The sequence below is a fragment of the Caretta caretta genome, chromosome 11, assembly GCF_965140235.1.
Source record: "Caretta caretta isolate rCarCar2 chromosome 11, rCarCar1.hap1, whole genome shotgun sequence".
In the NCBI taxonomy this organism is placed as follows: Eukaryota; Metazoa; Chordata; order Testudines; family Cheloniidae; genus Caretta; species Caretta caretta.
In genome coordinates, this window is record NC_134216.1 from 68,476,540 (window position 1) to 68,497,419 (window position 20,880).

The window sequence follows — 20,880 nt, forward strand, 5'->3', positions numbered from 1 at the left end:
TAACACGGCTGTTACTCTGAAACCGATTAGTAATAAAGACTATTTGCTTTCTAGCAGCAAGACCTGGAGGGGAAAAAAGCAGCCTTTATCAAAAGCTAAGGTGTCCATTGGTTACTCCCCCTGACCCTCAACTCAGATTAGAGCATCTTTTGATGTTCTGAAAGCTTTTCTAAAAAAAAAAAAAATCTTACTTCAATAATAATATCCAAAAATCTTTGAAGATTTGTTCTCCAAATTAGAGTGGGGTTATCCAAAACTAAATTACTATGTTTTAGATGTCTGACAACCAGCCAATTAACTCAATTAAAGATTCCTATTACTATTTCCCAATGATCCATATTACCACCTCTCAAAACTGCTTTTATTAAAACAATGATATAGCCTACACATAGTAAAGTCTCTTGACCAAGACTAAATTTGAAGATTATTTTGCAGAGCATCAAATACTCTGTGGTAAGATGGTTTAAATGGAACATGGTAAAGGGATTCCAACAGAGCCTGAGAGACAGTGATTTAAGAGGGATGTGAGGTTCCAAAGAAGTTATAGACGTCTGGAAGATCTGAGTGCTCTGAAACTTTATTCATTTCTTTAATGGCGTGATCAGTGAGGAGATACTCTTGCAGTTCCAGCATTTGTCAGGGAAACGTTAGCTAACACTCAAAAGGTGTTTGAGTCTGAAGACACTAACAACATATTATTAAAGAGACTCATACTGCTGTAACTCAGCATATGCTACAACTACTGTAGCAGTGCTGTATGACCAGAACAAGAAAGAAAAGGAGACCCACAGAGACCTGAATTGCTTGCACCTCAAACTAGCCATCAGAAAGGACAAGTCATTGGCCAAACTGCTGTCACATGATGAAGTTTTGATGAGCATGTCAAAGGGGCATCTTATCAAACAAAGATTTGGATGTCTATGCAACATAGGTACACCAGATATTGGATCACCATTGCAAGATGGATGGAAAAATGTGGATAATGAACTATTTCCCATATTCTTCAAGGGCCCAGTGACATCTAAGCTTCTGTAACACTTTATTTGTGTCTCTACCAGCATGCGTCACTGCATGATCAACTGCGTCTGTAGTCAGAACAATCTTCCCTGCACAAAACTGTGTATGTGCCAAGGCAACAAAGACTGTGGCAACCCCCACGCTCTTGACCGAGACCATAATGATGAACAAAATGACCATGGAGTTGACCAGAAATGTCATCAGCACTATTACATTTCAATGATACCTGTGCACATTTATTATTAGATTTTGTTTTATCCTTTGGACCATTGTTGTGATGCTTTGAGGTCACAAAATCCAATACTGAGTCTTTAAACCGATGGAAGTGAATGTAAATATTTGAACCGGTTGATGGTGCCATTGTTTATACCAATTTCTATGGTAACAACACTGTGTGACAGCCTCACATCATACCTCATCTTAAAATAGACATAATAAGCTTTCAAATGATGTATGATGTGCCTGTGTGAAGAGAGGATACATTAAGTAGACCAAATTGGTGGTATCTGCCACTCTCCTACCTACAGTGAAACAGGGAGAGCCCCACATGAGGGAGAATATATTGATCATGTAAACCTTTATGGGCACAGTGTCTACCGTATTAACAAGAGGTTACGGTGATATGCAAATTAACTGACATCAAGTAAACTGTTAAGCTAAGGACTTGCATATCTTCCCATCTGTAACCTGATCCTGCATGCTATATGGGAATTTCTGGACAGTGAAAACAGACAGCGTTCTCCCTTTCCTGCTAGTTTGGATACATTAAATCCTCTGTTTGCGCTTTGGTATGCCAATAAAACCTATGAATACTTCAGTCTGTCCAATATGTACATTGTTCTCTCAGATGAGGGTACCACAGCGTGGACAAACTACTGAATCTTTCCAGACTAATTCCTGTAACTGTAAGGCTCCCCTTGGTATTCTCAGCACTACAATTCAAATATAAAGAAGATAATTTTAGCCTTACAGTTCAGAGAATGTGCCTCTTACAAATACAACTCAATGAGCTATGAACTAAAACCCTAAATATGTAGGCACTGATCCTGCTAAAACCTCCATTCAGATAGACCTCTGCACCCACCTGGACCCCTACTAAAGCCACAAGGCTCTCTGCTTGGGCAGACCTCTGTGGGACTAAGGCCTTAATTCCAAGATTTGTGATTCCTTGTGAAGACCCAATCAGGCAGAGCCTGATTTTTTTAAAAAACATTTACACATCTAATTTTCCCTGTTGTATTCCCCAAGCCTTCCTTTCCCACAAAACGACTATAAGAATAAGGACAGCATGAATTTCAAATATTACTCTCTTTTAAAATTGTTTAGCTTTTTCTTTTGACCTCACTGTCTCCAAACCAGGAAAACTTAAGCACATGTAGAACAGTCCCACTGATGTCAACTGAACTACTCAGATATGTAAAGTTAAGGGTATTATACATAACTGTTTGCAGGACTAGGGTCCTTTTCTTTATAGCTGTTTCATTTTAAGTAAATATGGTACTTACAGACAGAAGACATGCTCACATTTTCCCAAGCACACAGGTTCCTTAAGGATGTTCATGCTATTCAGAGAGGAAGAAAAACATTAACGATTAAAAAAAGTCTTAGCTCCTAGAACATCAAAGAACCAATTAGTTTAGTCTGAAGGCATCTGTATTTGTGCCTGCAGTTAAAACATTATTGCTAGCAGGACTCTAGCATGATTTTTCTGATGAGTTTGAGATATTCTGTTTGAGGACAGTGTTATAAATCACGCTACTGAATTCTACTGAATCAGTGGAAAGTAGCATACAGTGTAGCTAGCATGGTTCTCTGATAAAATGTCTCCTTCCATAATAATCAGGGAAATCATGATAGAATCCTGCTAGCAACACATTTTTAAGCCCACTGACAGCTAGCATGGTTCTGATTCCAGTGTAGATGGATTTACTGCACAACCAGCTTCCTTAGGCTCTGTCCATACAGCAGCTCATCAAGCTGCCAACAGCAGTTTTCTGAAACAAGTAAACACAGTTCTGCTTCACTACATTAGCACTGCTCACTGTTAATCTCTCTAGGGATGTATAAGCCCATTACCACAGTAGCCAAGTATTGGGAAAATCAAGGGCATTTTTACAGCAGTTTTACAATACAATCATTATAGGGTATCAACTCCCACTGAGGTGGATGTCCTTTCGGGAGCAATCACACCACCTAACCATGGCAATGCAATTACATCAAAATTACATAGAACCCTCCACTAGAACAGGATGTCAGTTTCCGATGGTTTAATGTGTCTGGTGGGGAGGTCAAATGTGCTCTTTAAACAGGAAGCACTAAGGGGGCCTGAGGAAGGGGGGTTATTCACTATATTTATTGTTAAGTGTTCAAGAACAGAACAGTGTATAATTCCTGTCTCCCAAAGTCCCTACACATTAACAACACTTAGGCCTCAGGCGTGTCATCAGATGGGCGACCTGGACTCTTGGGGGGAAAAGGGGGGGAGTGTTTCGGGGGGAGCCCCAGGGAGGAGGGAGTGTTTCGGGGGGGGAGCCCCAGGGGCCGGGTCAGGCTCTCCGCGGGGGGGGCAGTGTGTTTCAGGGGGGAGCCCCAGGGGGGAGGGAGTGTTTCGGGGGGGCCGGGTCAGGCTCTCCGCGGGGGGGGGGCGCGGAGTGTTTCGGGGGGGGCCCCAGGGGAGAGGGAGTGTTTCGGGGGGGCCCTAGGGGCCGGGTCAGGCTCTCCGCGGGGGGGGGCGGAGTGTTTCGGGGGGGAGCCCCAGGGGGAGGGAGTGTTTCGGGGGGCCCTAGGGGCCGGGTCAGGCTCTCCGCGGGGGGGGGCGGAGTGTTTCGGGGGGGCCCCAGGGGCCGGGTCAGGCTCTCCGCGGGGGGGGGCGGAGTGTTTCGGGGGGAGCCCCAGGGGGGAGGGAGTGTTTCGGGGGGCCCCAGGGGCCGGGTCAGGCTCTCCGCGGGGGGGGGCGGAGTGTTTCGGGGGGGAGGGAGTGTTTCGGGGGGCCCCAGGGGCCGGGTCAGGCTCTCCGCGGGGGGGGGCGCGGAGTGTTTCGGGGGGGGCCCCAGGGGAGAGGGAGTGTTTCGGGGGGGCCCTAGGGGCCGGGTCAGGCTCTCCGCTGGGGGGGGGGCGGAGTGTTTCGGGGGGGAGCCCCAGGGGGAGGGAGTGTTTCGGGGGGCCCCAGGGGCCGGGTCAGGCTCTCCGCGGCAGGGGGGCGGAGTATTTCGGGGGGGAGCCCCAGGGGGGAGGGAGTGTTTCGGGGGGGCCGGGTCAGGCTCTCCGCGGGGGGGGCGCAGAGTGTTTGGGGGGCCCCACGGGGGAGGGAGTGTTCTGGGGGGAGCCCCAGGGAGGAGGGAGTGTTTCGGGGGGGCCCCAGGGGCCGGGTCAGGCTCTCCGCGGGGGGGGCGCGGAGTGTTTCGGGGGGGCCCCAGGGGGGAGGGAGTGTTTCGGGGGGGCCCCAGGGGCCGGGTCAGGCTCTCCGCGGGGGGGGGGCGGAGTGTTTCGGGGGGGAGCCCCAGGGGGGAGGGAGTGTTTCGGGGGGGGAGCCCCAGGGGCCGGGTCAGGCTCTCCGCGGGGGGGGGCAGTGTGTTTCAGGGGGGAGCCCCAGGGGGGAGGGAGTGTTTCGGGGGGGCCGGGTCAGGCTCTCCGCGGGGGGGGGGCGGAGTGTTTCGGGGGGGAGCCCCAGGGGGGAGGGAGTGTTTCGGGGGGCCCCAGGGGCCGGGTCAGGCTCTCCGCGGGGGGGGGGCGGAGTGTTTCGGGGGGAGCCCCAGGGGGGAAGGAGTGTTTCGGGGGGCCCCAGGGGCCGGGTCAGGCTCTCCGCGGGGGGGGGCGGAGTATTTCGGGGGGGAGCCCCAGGGGGGAGGGAGTGTTTCGGGGGGGCCGGGTCAGGCTCTCCGCGGGGGGAAGGGCGGGATCCTGTCGGGGGGTGAATCTGTCCCGGGGGAAGGGCCGCTCAGTCTCCCCCAGGGTCGCGGTGACTCCCCCAGCCCGCGGGCCCCGGGGCAGGCGCGGTTACCAGCGGGAGCAGCGCAGCCGCCCCTCCAGCTGCCGCAGGGCGGCCCGGGTGCCGTCCCAGCTGCCGGCGGGCCGCTCCATGCCGCGCGGCGCGGGCGCGGGCCTCCCTGCCGGAGCCGGCTGGTTGCCGGATCGAGCCCGCAGCGCAGCCCGCATCTTCCCGCTACTGCGGGACCGGCCGCCGCTCAAACCAACCGCCGGCTCCCGCCCGAAGCACGGCGCATGCGCGGGTCGGCTCGGGGGGCGTGGCCGGGCGCGCGCACGGACTGCGAGGAGCGCGGAGCCCCGCCCCAGGGCCGCTGGCGCAGGGTCTGGGGATGGCGGGGCGGATCAGGCAGGAGAGCGACTGCCCGGTTGGAGCCCGCTCCCCGGGGGCGGGGCCTGGACGCAAGCCCCGCCCACTCTCATCCCGGGGACGGGGCCGAGACTCCCCTCCATCCCCATCGCCCTGGGGGGGGGCGGGGTCAGGCCCCAGACTCCCCTCCCCTCCCATCGCTCTGGGGGGCAGAGCCGAGACACCCCCCTCTCCTCCCATCGCCCGGGGGGGGGGTCAGAGCCGAGACCCTCCCCTCCCTCTGGGGGGCAGAGCCTAAACACCCCCGTCCACTCCCATCACCCTGGGGGGGTCAGAGCCGAGACACCCCCCTCCCCTTCCCTCCCTCTGGGGGGCACAGCTGAGACACCCCCCTCCACTCCCATCGCCCTGGGGGGGGGGGTCAGAGCCGAGACCTTCCCATCCCCTCCCTCTGGGGGGCAGAGCCTAAACACCCCCGTCCACTCCCATCACCCTGGGGGGGTCAGAGCCGAGACACCCCCCTCCCCTCCCCTCCCTTCCCTCTGGGGGGCAGAGCCTAGACACTCCCCTCCGCTCCCATCACCCTGGGGGGGTCAGAGCCGAGACACCCCCATCCCCTCCCCTCCCTCTGGGGAGCAGAGCCGAGACACCCCCCTCCACTCCCATCACCCTGAGGGGGAGGGTCAGGGCTCAGACTCCCCCCTCCACTCCCATCGCCCTGGGGGAGCAAGGCCGAGACTCCCTCCCCTCCACTCCCATCACCCTGGGGGCCAGGGCTGAGACACCCCCATTCTCCCCCCTGCCCTGGGGGATGAGAGATTTTCTCTCCCCTGTTGTGGCCATCCGCATTGCAGGGCCACACACAACAAAAGCCCTGGGGCTCAGTTGGCAGCCAGGAGCAGCTGGGCCAAGGCTCTCACAGCTGCAGTGGGTCCATCATTATGGGGCATCCCTGCCCTGTGGGAGGTCAGTGGGAAAACTGACACAATCTCCTTTGTGATCTCTGCTGGGAAGGGGGCAACGTACAGCCCACAACTCCCTGGCCCCGCCTCTGGCTGCCCTGCTCCTCATCCAGGCCCCATCACTTGTGAAGATCTCCAGCCCCATCAACTCCACTAGGTTCAAAGAAAGGAGGGATGGTGCCAGCCTTTTCTGCATATGGGAGATCTCTAACTGCAAATCTGAGAGCATGATCTCCCAGCAACGATAGTCCAACCAGTCCATTTGGCAAGCACTGCACATTTTAGTAAATGTTTGCAGGATTGGGCCATTTAAACCAACTGCAAGTGTCGCAGCAGCTGAAAAAAAGTCTACAGCTTCAAAACTACACAATTTACTCAGTTAAAGAATTGCAGCACAGAGCACAGAAATATACATGAGGCAGGGCTGGCATTTTCTATGCAAGAAAAGCAATATTAATAGCGTACTCAAATGTACAGTGCAATGGTCTATGCATTCTCAGCTCAGTACTGCAAAGAGATACTACCTAGTTCCATTGATTTCCGTGCAGTTGAAATCAGTGGGACTAGTTTCTCATGGCAGTGTTTGCAGGATCAGACACTTTGTTTGTTTTTGCAGAGTTGCTGGAAAGTAATTCGCCACAGGAACAAGTCTGTATGTTTCCTGAAGAAAACAGAACTAAGCTTTTTATGGATTTCCTTAGGCTATTTGTTCAATTTTTTATACATTAAAATATTAAGGCCTTCCCACGTCTCTGTATTTCTCATTCCCTTTCATCTCTTTAGTTGTGTTCATTTAAAAAGTAAAATGGTAAGTTTTCCACTCCTTGTAACGGAAACTGTTCTGATTCTGTTCCTCATCAAGTTCAGTTCTGGATAGATAGGCTTGGAAGGATTCGATATTGATTGGGAAATGTGGATTTCGCCATACACACATAAGCTGATGAAAAAAGTGTTTCCACTGAAATTTATACATCAGCACAGTAAGAAAAAGGCTGCTTGAGAACTTACTAGAGTTTAAGGGTATTTGAATATTTTGATGTGATCTTAACAATCTGTTTTAACAGTTAAAAAGCTTTAACTTTTTGAATCTCAGAACAACTTTTCTGAACCCCCTATTGCCTGACGCTCACCTTAATTTCCTGCAACTGTGAACATTTAAATAGATAAAAACCACAAAATATGTTGAAACCCATAAATTTGCAAAACTGTGGAAATTTAAATGCATGAAAAAATATTTAAAATGCATAAAAATACATAGCAATAGTATCTGTTAGAATTATAAAATAATAATAATTGAATTCCACCCAACTTATGTAAAGAGTATAATCAAGCCAGGTGACCTTAATGGAACTACTTACAGTAGCAAGCACAATGCTTGGTAGAAAGTTATTTTTTTATTATTATTATTGTTGTAGTAATTAAATATTTTATAGAATCACATGGGCTTTTCTAGCATATTAGAAGACAAAATGTTCGTCAAACGTGTAGCTTTTGGGAGTGTTCTTATAAAGCCGTTCAAATTGTGAGCCTAAACCATTTGGCAATGTCTTTTTAAGACGGAAAAACATTCATAATGAGATTTATCTACTTGTCAGTCAGATGGATCAAGGGCAATAGAACATGAGAAGCCACACTCAGCTGTCAAAAGAGAGAGCGAAAAGGAGTACACAGTTAATTTTCTGCCGTTCTGTCTCGATTGTGATCCACCTTGGCTGAGTATTTCATTTGGCCCATTGATCACTTGCCGCCAAGTCCTCAGCTGGTTTATATTGGCACCGCTCATTGCAAGCGGTGGAGCTACGTTTTATATCAGTTATGGATCTGGCCCAATGCATTCCTCCTCCTATTTGAAGTGTTCCAAATTTGTCCAATTCCATGCCCGTGCCTCGTCAATCTGCAGGCCGTGTAGCAGTTTTTAACTTCTTTCTCTCAGTTGGAATAGGCGGGAGGCAGGAGGAATTTTTAGTCCCGGCTAAGGGAAATAGAAAAGATTAATTCTTTGCTGAGTAATGCCATTTTGTAATTCACTTGCCTCTTGCTTTGATAAGGATACATACAACTATCTGTGCAAACCTATTTCAAACCTCAATAATTCTCGCACTTAGAATACTCAGTGCTCTCTGTAAGCAAATGTTTAATCTGATAAATGGAGCTACATTGCCACATACTCTGTTCTGTAGGACACTTTAATTAGATTTTACATGCATATTAGGGGATATTTCATTATACATGTCAATGTACAAATTCTTATGAAAAATTAAAACTGAGCCTTCTCTATTTATTTTCTTGACCCTGTCCTTCTAATTGAAGGCATCACGGCAACCCTTTCTTATTGGAATACTGAATATGGTTTCAATGATCTGAAGGCATATTGAGTATCAATAGCTGAATTTAGCCTCAACATTTCTCTCCTTTTGAATTGCATACTACAGCTACTATGATGTCAGGGAATAGCAATGAAAGCAAGTCCTACCATGGTATTGCCCCATTACTTCTGCATAGAGAATCAGCAAGCGCAGAACAAGAATTAGAAGAGGAAGTTCCATGAGGGTCCATTTCTTATGTTTTCACCTTATGTAACAACCCTCAAAACTGGTTTTAAACTTGGACTTTCCATTACCAAAACACAGACTCTGCCATTTAAGCTAATGGGTGATCTCATTGGCTGGGAGCAGTAGTAGGCTAGTACCCTGTGTGTAGACTAGCCACTGCAGGGGAATGCAACGCACATATGATACACATGTTATACAGACTGAAAAGGAAACCAAAACAAGTTGGCAGATCAGAGAGATGAGTTTTAAATCTTCCTCAGTCGGATGACACCAAGATTTTTGTGATTGTAGTGTTTGTGGGGACCTAACAGCACAGTCATGAAACTCCACCCTGTGGAACTGCACTTGCTTTGCCTACGCCAAAGGTTTGTTACCTAGCTATCTGAGGAAAGTTATAAAATGTTTAAAATGTGGAGTTCGTAATGGAAATGCCAACACATTAAATACTGTAATGATGGCATGATTGGGCTCTGCTGTAATCATTAAATTCTCCAGCCTGGAAGACTCTCTGCAGACGCAGTCAAAGCACGAAAGGTTGTGGAGAGAGATGGGGTGAAGGTAGCAAGCCGAGGCCAGTGGTCTTTGAGTTGCTGTGTATGTAAACAAGCAAAAATGTGCATCACCACGACACGGCAATATTAAAATGTTCACACAGTGGCCTTAAAGGTTTCTGTGTCTCTTCTATTTCCTGATCATTTATCAAATTCAATCTGACACAGATATTTCACTGGTCATTGTTTTCTGTTCACTAACACTTCAGAGTTCAAACCATTCCACTGCTTTTACTGCTTGCTATTTTTAAAGGATATCTCTGTAGAAGCCCCTCCCTCCCCCTTTTCTGCACAGTGTAATTACTGAAGCACATAAAGCAGTTATAGCAGGAATTTATCACTTTCAGGTAGAAATACTCCCAGCCAAATCAAAGATAGAGTAGGAATGCCAGAAGCAATTTATAACAGGCTCACTGACATTTCATGTCGAGAAACTCTCCTAGTGAATACTCATCAAGTCATAAATCTCTGAGCAAATGTGATTAAAGCAAGCAAGTTATTCTTTGGGGTGGGGGGGGACTTCATAATAAAAGAATTCTGTGGTGCAGAGCGGCAAAATTTGGTTGACAAAAATCATGGAGAACAGCTGTCAGTAAAATGTACAAACAGCTTGTTTTAAATTTCAGTGGTGTTTCAGCAGCTGCTTGGGCACGAGTAAAATGTTCATTTGGCACACGGACCCTGGCACCCATTCCATTTTCCTTTGTACTTTAAAATTTTGCAATCAGCTCCATCAGAACTCAGGCAGTAATTTCAATTCGTATCAAGGGAGCAGTTGACGGCCCACGGCTGTGAAGACAACGTTTGTGACTGTAGTGTTTCAGCACGCACAATCTTTATGATCACATACACTACTTTATCATATGGTACTCCCCATAATGGCCACTACTCAAGGAAAGTATTTAAGCATGTGCCTAACTTTAAGCACATGAGTAGTCCCAGCATATGCTTAAGTACCTTCCAGAATAGGGGCCATAAAATAACTATAAAATGGCATTTATTGCCATAAACCCTTTATTTTACTGACAGTCTCTCCAGTGGTTGAGATATATTACAACACTTAATTGTTAGGGAACAAGTTTTCGCTCTTGTTTCTGGGACTTTTAACTGCTGCTTGATGGAGAATTTCTGTTGACTATTAAGTCTGGGTTTAAAACGTATCTTAATGAGTTTGCTTGGGGTTTTTTCCCCACACCCTCAAAAGTAGCTTCTTCAATTTTCAGGTTTAATATGGAGAAATTACGCTTTTGGTAGAAGGGGTGGCTAGCTTTTGGGACATCACAGGGAAAAGCACAAGTATGATCCCTAAGAAGAGGGATATGGTCCTCTCTTCAATCGAATTCTCCCCTTTTACTCTCCACATAACATGAAAAGCTAGTTTTCAGGACAATTTTAGAGGTATCCAAAATCTGTATATACTTGGGCTTAGGGCTAAGTAAGGGTGAAATGCAAGGTATGCAATGCTGTAGCCATGTTACCAACCATAGTTAGAGATTGGATAACTGCACTGTGTCCCCTCAATCCAGCAAAACATTTAAGCACCTGCTTAAAGTTAAGCAGGTGCTTAAGTGCTCTTCTAACCAAGGCCTGCATGTTGTGTCTTAGGGATAATGGTGTGGCAAAAAAATGTCCTATTCAATTCAGATTCCTATACCTTGCCTATCATTTTGGTATCAGAGCACTGTCTCTTCTTGAGTGTGTTTGGACAATGTTAGCAGCATCCACTGTTGCCCTTGGGGCAGATCTTTCTGTGATATTTAACAAAGATTTGTAGCAGAACCCTTTTTATTCACTCTCTCCCTTACTCAAGCAAAGATGAGTTTTGTTTCAGCAGCTAATTTAAGAAGGTGCAAAACTGAACACAGGAGCCAGCTGTGTATTCCTGCTAAATGACAAAAATGTGGCACCTGTAGATGTGGCTAAGGAGTTATGGGCAAAGAATCAAACAGTAGCTCCTCAGTTTTGGGGGATATTTTGTGCTTTTGGGAGGGCCCTCCACAACCATTTGCATAAGGTTAAATAATCGTCTTCAAATCAACTAATTAGAGCACCATTTTCAGTGTACTGCTCCACTTAGGGTAGGATTCTCAGCCTCACACGGGATCTGGAGTCTAGAAATCTCTTAGCGTCCTCAAAGTCTCAGAAAATGTCCTTATTGACATCCAAAATAATTTGAAATTTGGTAGGGTAAAATATCACCCCCCATGAATTTCAACCTTAGCAAATTCAGGCTTCAATAAATAAGATTTATGCCTCCTAATCTAGGTTGCCCTAGATAAATCAGGGAACATGACAATGCATCTTTCTGAAAAGGTAATCATTGTCTTTGTATTAGAGATAACACTTGTTCCTTATCCCCCCAGGGAGGAAAGAAACAATGAAGATGCATTGAGAATCTGATATAAAAAACAATGACCCATCTTTTGCAAGTGTAATTGGCATCAGCAAAATCTGCATTGGCTATTAAAATGCAAAAAGAACAGGAGGACTTGTGGCACCTTAGAGACTAACCAATTTATTTGAGCATAAGCTTTCGTGAGCTACAACACACAGAGCTAAAGATGCAGGCGTTCTGATTTGCACCTGCACCTCATTCTGCATGTGCAAAAATACAGGCCCCCCCTTTGTTGCCATTAGCAGTATGGTAGTCACATCTGTGAGCTAGGTTCCAGCTGTGAAAAGCGGGGTTAGAGCTCTGTAATAGCCTGTTTCTGGGGCTTGGGAAACACGCCCCACTGTGTTAATAATACTGAGCAGTATCCCTTTAGTAACTGCCTGGAATCACAAGTGGTGCGATTTAAGTGGTGTGTTAACTTTGTGCTGGCCATCGCCTCATGGCTGAATTTCACCCGCAGTGAATAAATGATCTAGTCATACCAAGAGTGGAAGCGAAAACAAAAGTGGGCACCTTGAAAGAAGAGATGTTTAGATCCCTTGCATAGTCAAGGCAACAGGCTGGCAACCAGCATCTTTTCGTCCCACAAGGCATTTCTGGCAGTGAGTGACCTCCCTGAACAGCTATACCACAACATCAATCTTATTTGCATGATTTGATTGGGAAAAGTTGGAAGCCAGGGATTAGGGAGCAGCTTCTTGAATACAGAGTATGTGATGAATGCTCTTGTTCTAGCGCAGATTACTATTATTATCTAGCTCTTCTGAAGCACTCGCCCAAGGTCACCCAGTGGCAGAGCCAGAAAAAGACCGCCCCCGCCCCCCAAGCTCTCTTGAGTCCCAGTCCAGTGCTCTACCCACTAGGCCATACTGATGCAGAAGAGGACAGCATATCTGGAAGGCAGGAGGTTTTCTTCGGGGATGACTCATGGCTGAGTTTCCTCTTCTGAGAGAGAAGATGATGAGGATGAGGCCAGTGATGCAGCAGGGCCAGTTGCTGCAGAGGAACAGGAAGGTCACGTCATGGAATGGCCGCGATCAGGAGGCACTAGCGGGCTATATGCGGCGGCCGCCATCTTACTGCAGGAAGAGTGTCCCAAAAGAAAAGGCACATACAGGTGATGGAGAGGAGGTCCTGCTAGTGGAATGAAAGAGGCCCCAGGGGCTAGTAAGGAAGAATGCCGGCGATTGATGCTGCCTGTACTGCTCCAAGCAGTGGCAAAATCAGCAGAAATTACAATACCCAGTATGCAGCAGAAAAGGACAAAAATCATGGATGTGTGAAGCCCAGATTTCTCCCCTGCCTGGGGATATCTCATCAAGCAGCGACACAGTAACGAACAGACTCAGGGGAAAAAACAACACACAAGTGAGGCCTCAGCATGGGCAGGGCAGGAGAAATACAGCCATCAGTGAGACAGAACAGCAGCAATGCCCACGGGGGCCCCATTCTAGCCAGTGCAAGTTTGAGCAGCCCTCTGGGCTTGCCTTCAGGATCAAGGCAGTGGAAGAGTGGCAGCAAGTCCCCTATTTCCCCTGCCCAGGTGAATCTAGCAGAATGCAAGCACACCGGAGGAGCAAGCCATAACTCTAAGTGATATATAACCACAGGGCAAGGATCACTGGAGAGCAGCATGCTCTGGCTATACCTCCCAGCCTGTCCTTCTGTCAAAACTAGCACTCACATCCCCTCAGATGGCCAAGATGCCAGCGGAGTCAGCACTGGAAGTTGAAGAACAGGCAGTGAAGTCTCTGTGCCATGTGGGGGACCCCTATGCAAGGGCAATGCCTTGTTAGCGCAGCTCCCCATCCCGCTTCTCAAAGGGGATGGAGCCGGGGTAAGGATCTGCCTCCTCAAAACTCGAAAACCCACGTAAGAATCCGGAATTAAAGTAATGTTCTATTTGCTGACTCAGTCACTAAATATGAGCAGTCACCAAGCTGATCCCTTGCTTCATGCTCCTTTTTCTTATGATTTATGCACCACGTGCTCAATACACAAAAACTGGAGTCCAGCTGATCGGGTTATAAGGATTAGAACATTGCTAAAGGTCTTCCTGAGAGAATGAGCCTTTAACAAGTAATCCCAATTTGAAACGTTCAGCGCAGGCTACAAACAACATATGATCCATAGAGCCCTTTTGTGAACTTGGCATTTACATTAGAAAAATATGTGATGCCAATATATACTGTATAGGACAATAAAACAGCTAAGTACCTCATCTTCCCTTCCCCTAGTTGAAATATGCTCGGAGTCCTTCCCAATAAATCAGTATATATGAACATAGCCCCCACTGTGCAGAAACATTATTTGCAGATTTACAAATATTTACAACTAAGATAGACGTAAGACAAACCACTGCCCCAGGCAGCTAAGAGCTAACAAATATTTTTATTCAGGAAATTTATAAAAGTCGTGAGTGATTCATTATCCCCAATTTTGTAAGGTTAAGGCGTTGCAGACACTGAAAATATAAGAACCACCTGTCTCTACAGTGAATTATTGCAGACCGTTGGCGAGTCAGAAGCAAAATGCTGCAGACAACAGGGGAGTGAAAAATAAACAGATCACTAAATTTGGTTTATGCAGTATTTAAAGTAAAGGCAAAGGAATTCTGGCCTATATGAGGCCCACGTATTTTAAAATCAATTTGTTATGTGACAGAAAGCCAGTAAAATAGTTTCCGTAGTGGTGTGATATAGTGAGATAGTCAAGTTCCATACATGCATGAATCAAGTATTCCATATCCTGCCGAGACAACAATGCTCATAGCCTTGCTAAATTGATAATGTGATTTCTTAACAATGTGGTTCTTCAAAGAAAAGCTCAGGGTGAAGTATGGTGCCAAGGTTCCCAACTGACAGGGAAGGGAAAATCATATTCTACCTTGTGCTAAAACAGAGCGCTGCCCATGTGGTAATGCCCATTTTATGTAAATACACCAGTACTTGATATTTTATTCATTAAGCAAAGTTCCCCGCTGATTTTCAGTATAGCTACAATTATTATTTTATTCATCATGTAACAGCACCAGGCACAGTAAAAATGACAGTGATAAATAAAGGCAACTGCCCTTATGTTTGACAAGTCAGGTTGCTTTCCCCACACTGAAAGACTATGAACCAGTGAGAGTTTTTCCCTTTTAAATCAGGTACCAAGCAGCTCTTTAAATAACTCCTCTTCCCTCTCAAAAACACCATGTCAAAGGTGGAACTGGGTCCTGCAGCAGTTCTAAAGATGCGCCACAGAAATGCTCAGAATGGTTCATAGAATATCAGAGTTGGAAGGGACCTCAGGAGGTCATCTAGTCCAACTCCCTGCTCAAAGCAGGACCAATCCCCAATTTTTGCCCCAGATCCCTAAATGGCCCCCTCAAGGATTGAACTCACAACCCTGGGTTCAGCAGGCCAATGCTCAAACCACTGTGCTATCCCTCCCCCCAGTTGATTGATGGTTGATATGGTGCCCAATTCCACCTCTGAAAAATCATGTAAAGATTCCCATTCGGCCCTATGTGATTGTACTAGACGAGCTACACGGATCATAGCTCCAGGGGAGTGTGCAAGGGCTGTGGGGTGAGGGAGTCAGTGGATGAAAGAGGGCAGGGAGCAGGTAAAGTCATGGCCCCATCTGCCCATACACCAGACAAGGGAAGCTGCACCCAAAGGCTGTTGTAATTACTCCTCACAAAGTGGAGCCCTAGGAGGATTGTGGATCAGAGACACAATGCTTCCTGGTGACCTGCCTACTGACCAGTAAAGACCTTGGGACTATAAAGATAAAAGCTAGCTATCAGGGTTTGTGTGAAAGCTCACGAGACCGCCAATGACAGGAAAGAGAAATCTGCTCCAGCTAAGTGACAGTGCTTCAGTTCTCCTTAAACAGTGTGGTAAAATTCTACTATAAAAACAATGCAATGGCTATGGCCTATCTGCCATTCATTAATGCTGATCAGTAATTGTGGGAGAGAACCCACAGAAGAGCTGAGTGTTGTGAAAGCTTTAGAACTTCCCTAAGAAATTAGTATTTAGATTTTCCTTGAAACTACATCTTGTAGTGTGTCTGTGTGCATGTTGGGGGCAGTTCGTGTTATATTTTCTTTTGTTGTAGCTTTACATAGGAAATCTCTCCTCTTGCCCCTCCTATTTCCACAGAAAGAAGAAAAAACCAGCACTGAACCAAAAGATGAATCTCATAAAGATCTTAAATTAGTTTGGGATTCTCCGATCTGTACAGAGTGGTTTCAATGAGTGATTGAACCCGTGGTTGCAAATGCAAATAATCTGTCATTTTAGTCACTTTTTAACTTGCTATTTTTCTATTTCGGTTTCAGAGAGTGCACGCGGACAAAATCCTTTGTAGACGTGCCCTTGGATTTAGCGATTCATATAGTGAAAGCAGAACTGATGAACCACAAGCTTCTTTGCTGCTGACTTTAATTAAAAATGCCATGTCTAACTCCAGCAGATGTTCCTGCTGTTGAGAGTAGACTAATAATTTGATGCTGACTCTGCTGCTTAGACGAAGAGTGTAAGAGACTTTTTTTAATTTCCTTTTGGGAACAAATCCCTCAATATTCAAAATTTTCTGTTCTAGTGGGCCTGAACCAATTATGAGTCAAATCATCTTAAGATTCTACACTAGCCTGAAAGGCTGACGTTACTAAGATGCTTGTGAAAATACTAGAGTAATGTCTGGGAGTTCTTAGGGCTTTCGCTGTGGGTTGAAATTAGTCCACGCATAGGAGGCCTGGTGTACAAACTAAACCCACTAGAGGGCTATAATTCTGTTGTTTGGGGGGGAAGGGGAGTTCCATTCTGTTGTCTTACACTCATAGACCTTAAGGCCAGAAGGGAACATTATGGTCATCTAGTCTGATCTCCTGCACATTGCAGGCCACAGACCCTGCCCCTCTTCCTGTAATAGACTTCTATCCTCTGGCTGAGTTACTGAAGTCCTCAAATCATGATTTAAAGACTCCAAGTTACAGAGAATCCACCATTTACGCTAGTTTAAACCTGTAAGTGACCCCATGCCTCATGCTGCAGAGGAAGGCAAAAAAACTCCCAAGGTCTCTGGCAATTTGGGAAAATATGGCAGTCAGTGGGACCCTTAGCATTTCAGCTGGACACCTGGGAAAGAATTCTCTGTAGTAACTCAGAGCCCTCCCTATCTAGTGTCCCATTACCAGCCGTTAGGGATATTTGCTACTAGCAGTCGCAGATCAGCTACATGCCATTGTAGACAATCTCATCATATCATCCCCTTCATAAACTTATCAAGCTCACTCTTGAAGCTCGTTAGGTGTTTTTGCCCCCACTGCTCCCCTTGGAAGGCTGTTCCAGAACTTCACTCCTCTGTTGGTTAGAAACCTTTGTCTAATTTCAAGCCTAAACTTGCTGATGGCCAGTTTATATCCATTTGTTCTTGTGTCAACAGTGGCCCTTAACTTAAATAACTCCTCTCCCTCCCTTGTATTTATCCCTCTCACGTATTTATAGAGAGCAATCATATCTGCCCTCAGCCTTCGTTTGGTTAGGCTAAACAAGCCAAGCTCTTTGAGTCACCTCTCGTAAGGTAGTTTTCCATTCCTCAGATCAACCTAGTCGCCCTTCTCTGTGTCTGTTCTGGTTTGAATTAATCTTTCTTAAACATGGGAGACCAGAACTGCACGCAGTATTCCAGGTGAGGTCTCACCAGTGCCTTGTATAATGGTACTAAAACCTCCTTATCCCTACTGGAAATACCTCCCCTGATGCATGCTAGGATCACATTAGCCCTTTTCCATGACATTGGCGGCTCATAGTCGTTCTGTGATCGACCAGTCAACCCAGTTCTTTCTCCTCCTCTGTCACTTCCAACTGATAAGACCCCAGCTTATAGCAAAAAATTCTTCTTGTTAGTCCTTAAATGCATGACCTTTCACTGTGAACGGTTAAATTTCATCCCATGTCTATTACTCCAGTTTTCAAGGTTGTCCAGATCTTCTTGTATGATAGTCTGGTCCGTCTCCATATTGGCAATACTTCCCAACTTTGTGTCAGCTGCAAATTGTATTAGCACACTCCAAATTTTTGTGCCAACGTCATTGATAAAAATGTTAAATAAGATTGGTCCCAAGATTGATCCCTAAGGAACTCCACTAGTAACCAGCTGAGATCTCTCCACACCCAAAGGTTCTACAAGGTTTTCAACACGTTCTAGGCGTCAATAATAGAGCTGGTAGGAAACTTTCTGTCAGAATGTTTTTTTAAAGGAAAATGGCTTTTAAATGGACTGGAAATCTTCACCAGTAATTTTCTTTTTTCATGGACAATTTTTGGGGGGAGGGGTTGGAAAAATAAACAAAAAGTGTTTTTAGAATTTAGTTTTTCAATAAAACCCCCCAAAACATTTCAAGGGGAAAAAATTGTGAGGAAAAAAATAATTTGCTAACCAACTGTAGTCCACAACAACATCACAAGTAATCTCAACAGAGTCTAGCCAAGGAGGGGCACATGGACCTATGAATCAGCCGCTAGAAAGGCAGTGTGATATGGCACTGGAGTAGGATCTAGGAGGTATGTGCTCTGTTCCTGACTCTGCCACTGACCTATTGTGTGACGTTGGCCAAGTCACTTCCCTTCTGTTTCCTCTCCCATCATTTGTCCTGTCCATTTAGATCATACTCTCCTTGGAGCAGGGATAGTCTCTTACTATATGTTTATACAGCACCCAGCACAATGGGAGCCTGCTCTTAGCACTATCATAATTCAAGTAATAAATAACTATAATAGAGTTTTGTCCTGTGTTTGTACAATGACTAGCCCAATTGGGTCCCGGTCCATGACTGGGCTGCTCGAAGCTATGATAATTCAAATAAATAATAATCATGCTCTGCACATTGTAAGCTTTTTAAAAACTCTAAATACATTAAACTTCCTCTTAGACAGATAGGGTGCCTTGGTGAAGGTTTAATTTTTTCCAGTATGCCTCCTTTTGAACATGTACTGCAGTATTCCCCTTTCAAGTTCCAGCCTTTTCAATTTGCCTTTTTGATTGGCATATGTGCTGTAAGCAGGTCAATGATCCTTATACTGTCAATCAGAGATCAGTACACTCAGATTCATCAAGGTAAAACAATGGTGAGCACAGCTGTGGGGTTGATTCCACAGATAAAAGTGATGTTACATGTTAGTAAGAAACCTTCACTCCTTTTTGTTGCTATAATTTGAACAACTTGGGCTACATTAACTGGAGCAGGGAAAATCTGCCCAGATAGAATTAAAGAAATTAGGAATACAGGGGGATGCAAATTCTGATCGCCAACGTGTGTTTGCTCTTCTAATAAGAAAAGCAAAAATCCCTTCGGGGTTGGATGAGGCCAGAAGTTCACCCAAAGGCTTCAATCCTAGGGCAGAATTTTACTGTGTGGACCAAATCTTCAGTCAGCCCAGCTCTTTTGGATATTTTGGTCAGAATCTTTCTGAGACGGGTCAAAAGGAAGAAACATAAAGCAAGAGGGATGAAAGTGTGCATTCCTGAAGCATGTGGGAATTAATGAGCCTTTCGTTCATATTAGAATGCCTTTTTCAACAGATGAAAGAGGAAGCATTGCTGTTGGAAGTCTGTGCTTCAGTAATTTGGAGCAGCATTAACTCATCCACAAAGCACTGTCTTTTGGCAGCGCCATCTCACACAGATGCAGCCTTCAGGATAAGGTCACAAGCAATAGTATTGTAACCATCCTGTTTTTATTGCTTCCCAAAGGTCCTGATTAGTACAAAGGAATGTACTAGAAAGGAACATTTATTCTTGCTCGTAATTTCCCCATGCACTGAATTATCCTCCCGCAAAAGCAGCACGGCCCTCCTTTCTGCACAGATGCTTCTAAAATTCCTGTTTGCTACTTGAATTATGATAGGGAACGTATGGGACTTGAGAACCGACCCACAGACTTCAATGGGGACCAGCAGGCTCTGGCAACCCCTTGATTAAAGGAGTCTCTCACCGCTACATAAACACCAAAAACATGACTAATCCACAAATGTGAGTTAAATGTTAAGTGAATGAAATCCCTATTATGATGGGCGATAAACATTTAGGACGTATCAGCTCCTGCCTTTGTTCCCAGGCCTGAGGCAATGACTATGATGGCTGAGGCAGCAAATTTAAAACTGATCCGAGAAAATGATTTTTCACACAACACACAGTGAGGCTGTGGGACTCATTGCCATGTGTGAGCTTAGCAGGATTTATAAGAAGGAGCAACCATTTGTATGGAAAATGAGAGCACCCAGAGTCTGGATTGAAAAGAAATCTTAGAAGAGATTTAAATCCTTCATGCTTCTGGACATAAGCCAGCCTCTAATGCCCGGGTGTTAGAAAGAAGTGTCCCTGAGCGCAGGTTAACCCATAAGAACCTATTGCAGGGTTTCTTGCACCTTTGGCTGAAGCAGCTGGGGTTGGCCAGTCAGAGACAGGATACTGGACTGGATGGCCCACTAGTCTGATCCAGTTTGGCAATTCCTATGTTCTGATTGCAGACATTACAGAACAGCACTGAGAGGGAGATAAATGGAGTCCTACTTATTAAAGTGGGTCTCTTCTTAGAGGTGAATCAGACAGGGGTGAAAGTAACTTAAAGGACATACCAGTACACCGGAGTCCTGAGTAGGGGGCATGGCCTCAACCAGAAGAGGCGGGGCCTCAACCAGAAGAGGCGGGGCCTTTAAATACCCGGCCCTTTAAATCACCCACGGAGCTACAAGCTGCAGAAGCAGCTGGGAGCCCCGGGGCTCCCCGCAGTGGCTGGAGCCCCATGCCCTTTAAATCACCGCCAGAGCCCTGCTGCCACTACCCCAGGGCTCTGGCATCAGGGCTCGGGAGCTATTTAAAGGGCCTGGGGCTCCAGCCGCTGCACGGAGCCCTGGGCCCTTTAAATCGCCAGCCTGGGGAAGCCGGTCTGGTCTGGCACGGTGTACTGGCTCTTGCCAGTACGCCAGACCGGACCAGCTTACTTTTCACCTCTGGAATCAGCCCTTATTACGCCTTCTCATCCACTGAGCCAATTTGGTGGGGAGCGATCCAGGGACTCATTGCTGCTGCTTGGGGTTGCCATGCCCCAGAG

General features: G+C 46.5%; 1 protein-coding gene across 2 annotated transcripts in view; it reads right to left on the minus strand.

Moving 5' to 3' along the window:
- Window positions 1–5,211, minus strand: part of BARD1 (BRCA1 associated RING domain 1) — a 66,486-nt gene extending 61,275 nt beyond the window's left edge. The window contains exons 1-2 of one of the 2 annotated variants that reach the window (XM_048868912.2): window positions 5,018–5,211; window positions 2,523–2,579 (exon numbers count right to left, since the gene is read on the minus strand). In XM_048868912.2, the coding sequence (XP_048724869.1) occupies window positions 2,523–2,579; window positions 5,018–5,172 (212 nt within the window). In that variant the 5' untranslated portion in view covers window positions 5,173–5,211. The remainder of the gene's footprint in view (window positions 1–2,522; window positions 2,580–5,017) is intronic. The other variant, XM_048868913.2, reaches the window with a different exon arrangement.
- Window positions 5,212–20,880: the final 15,669 nt, after the last annotated feature.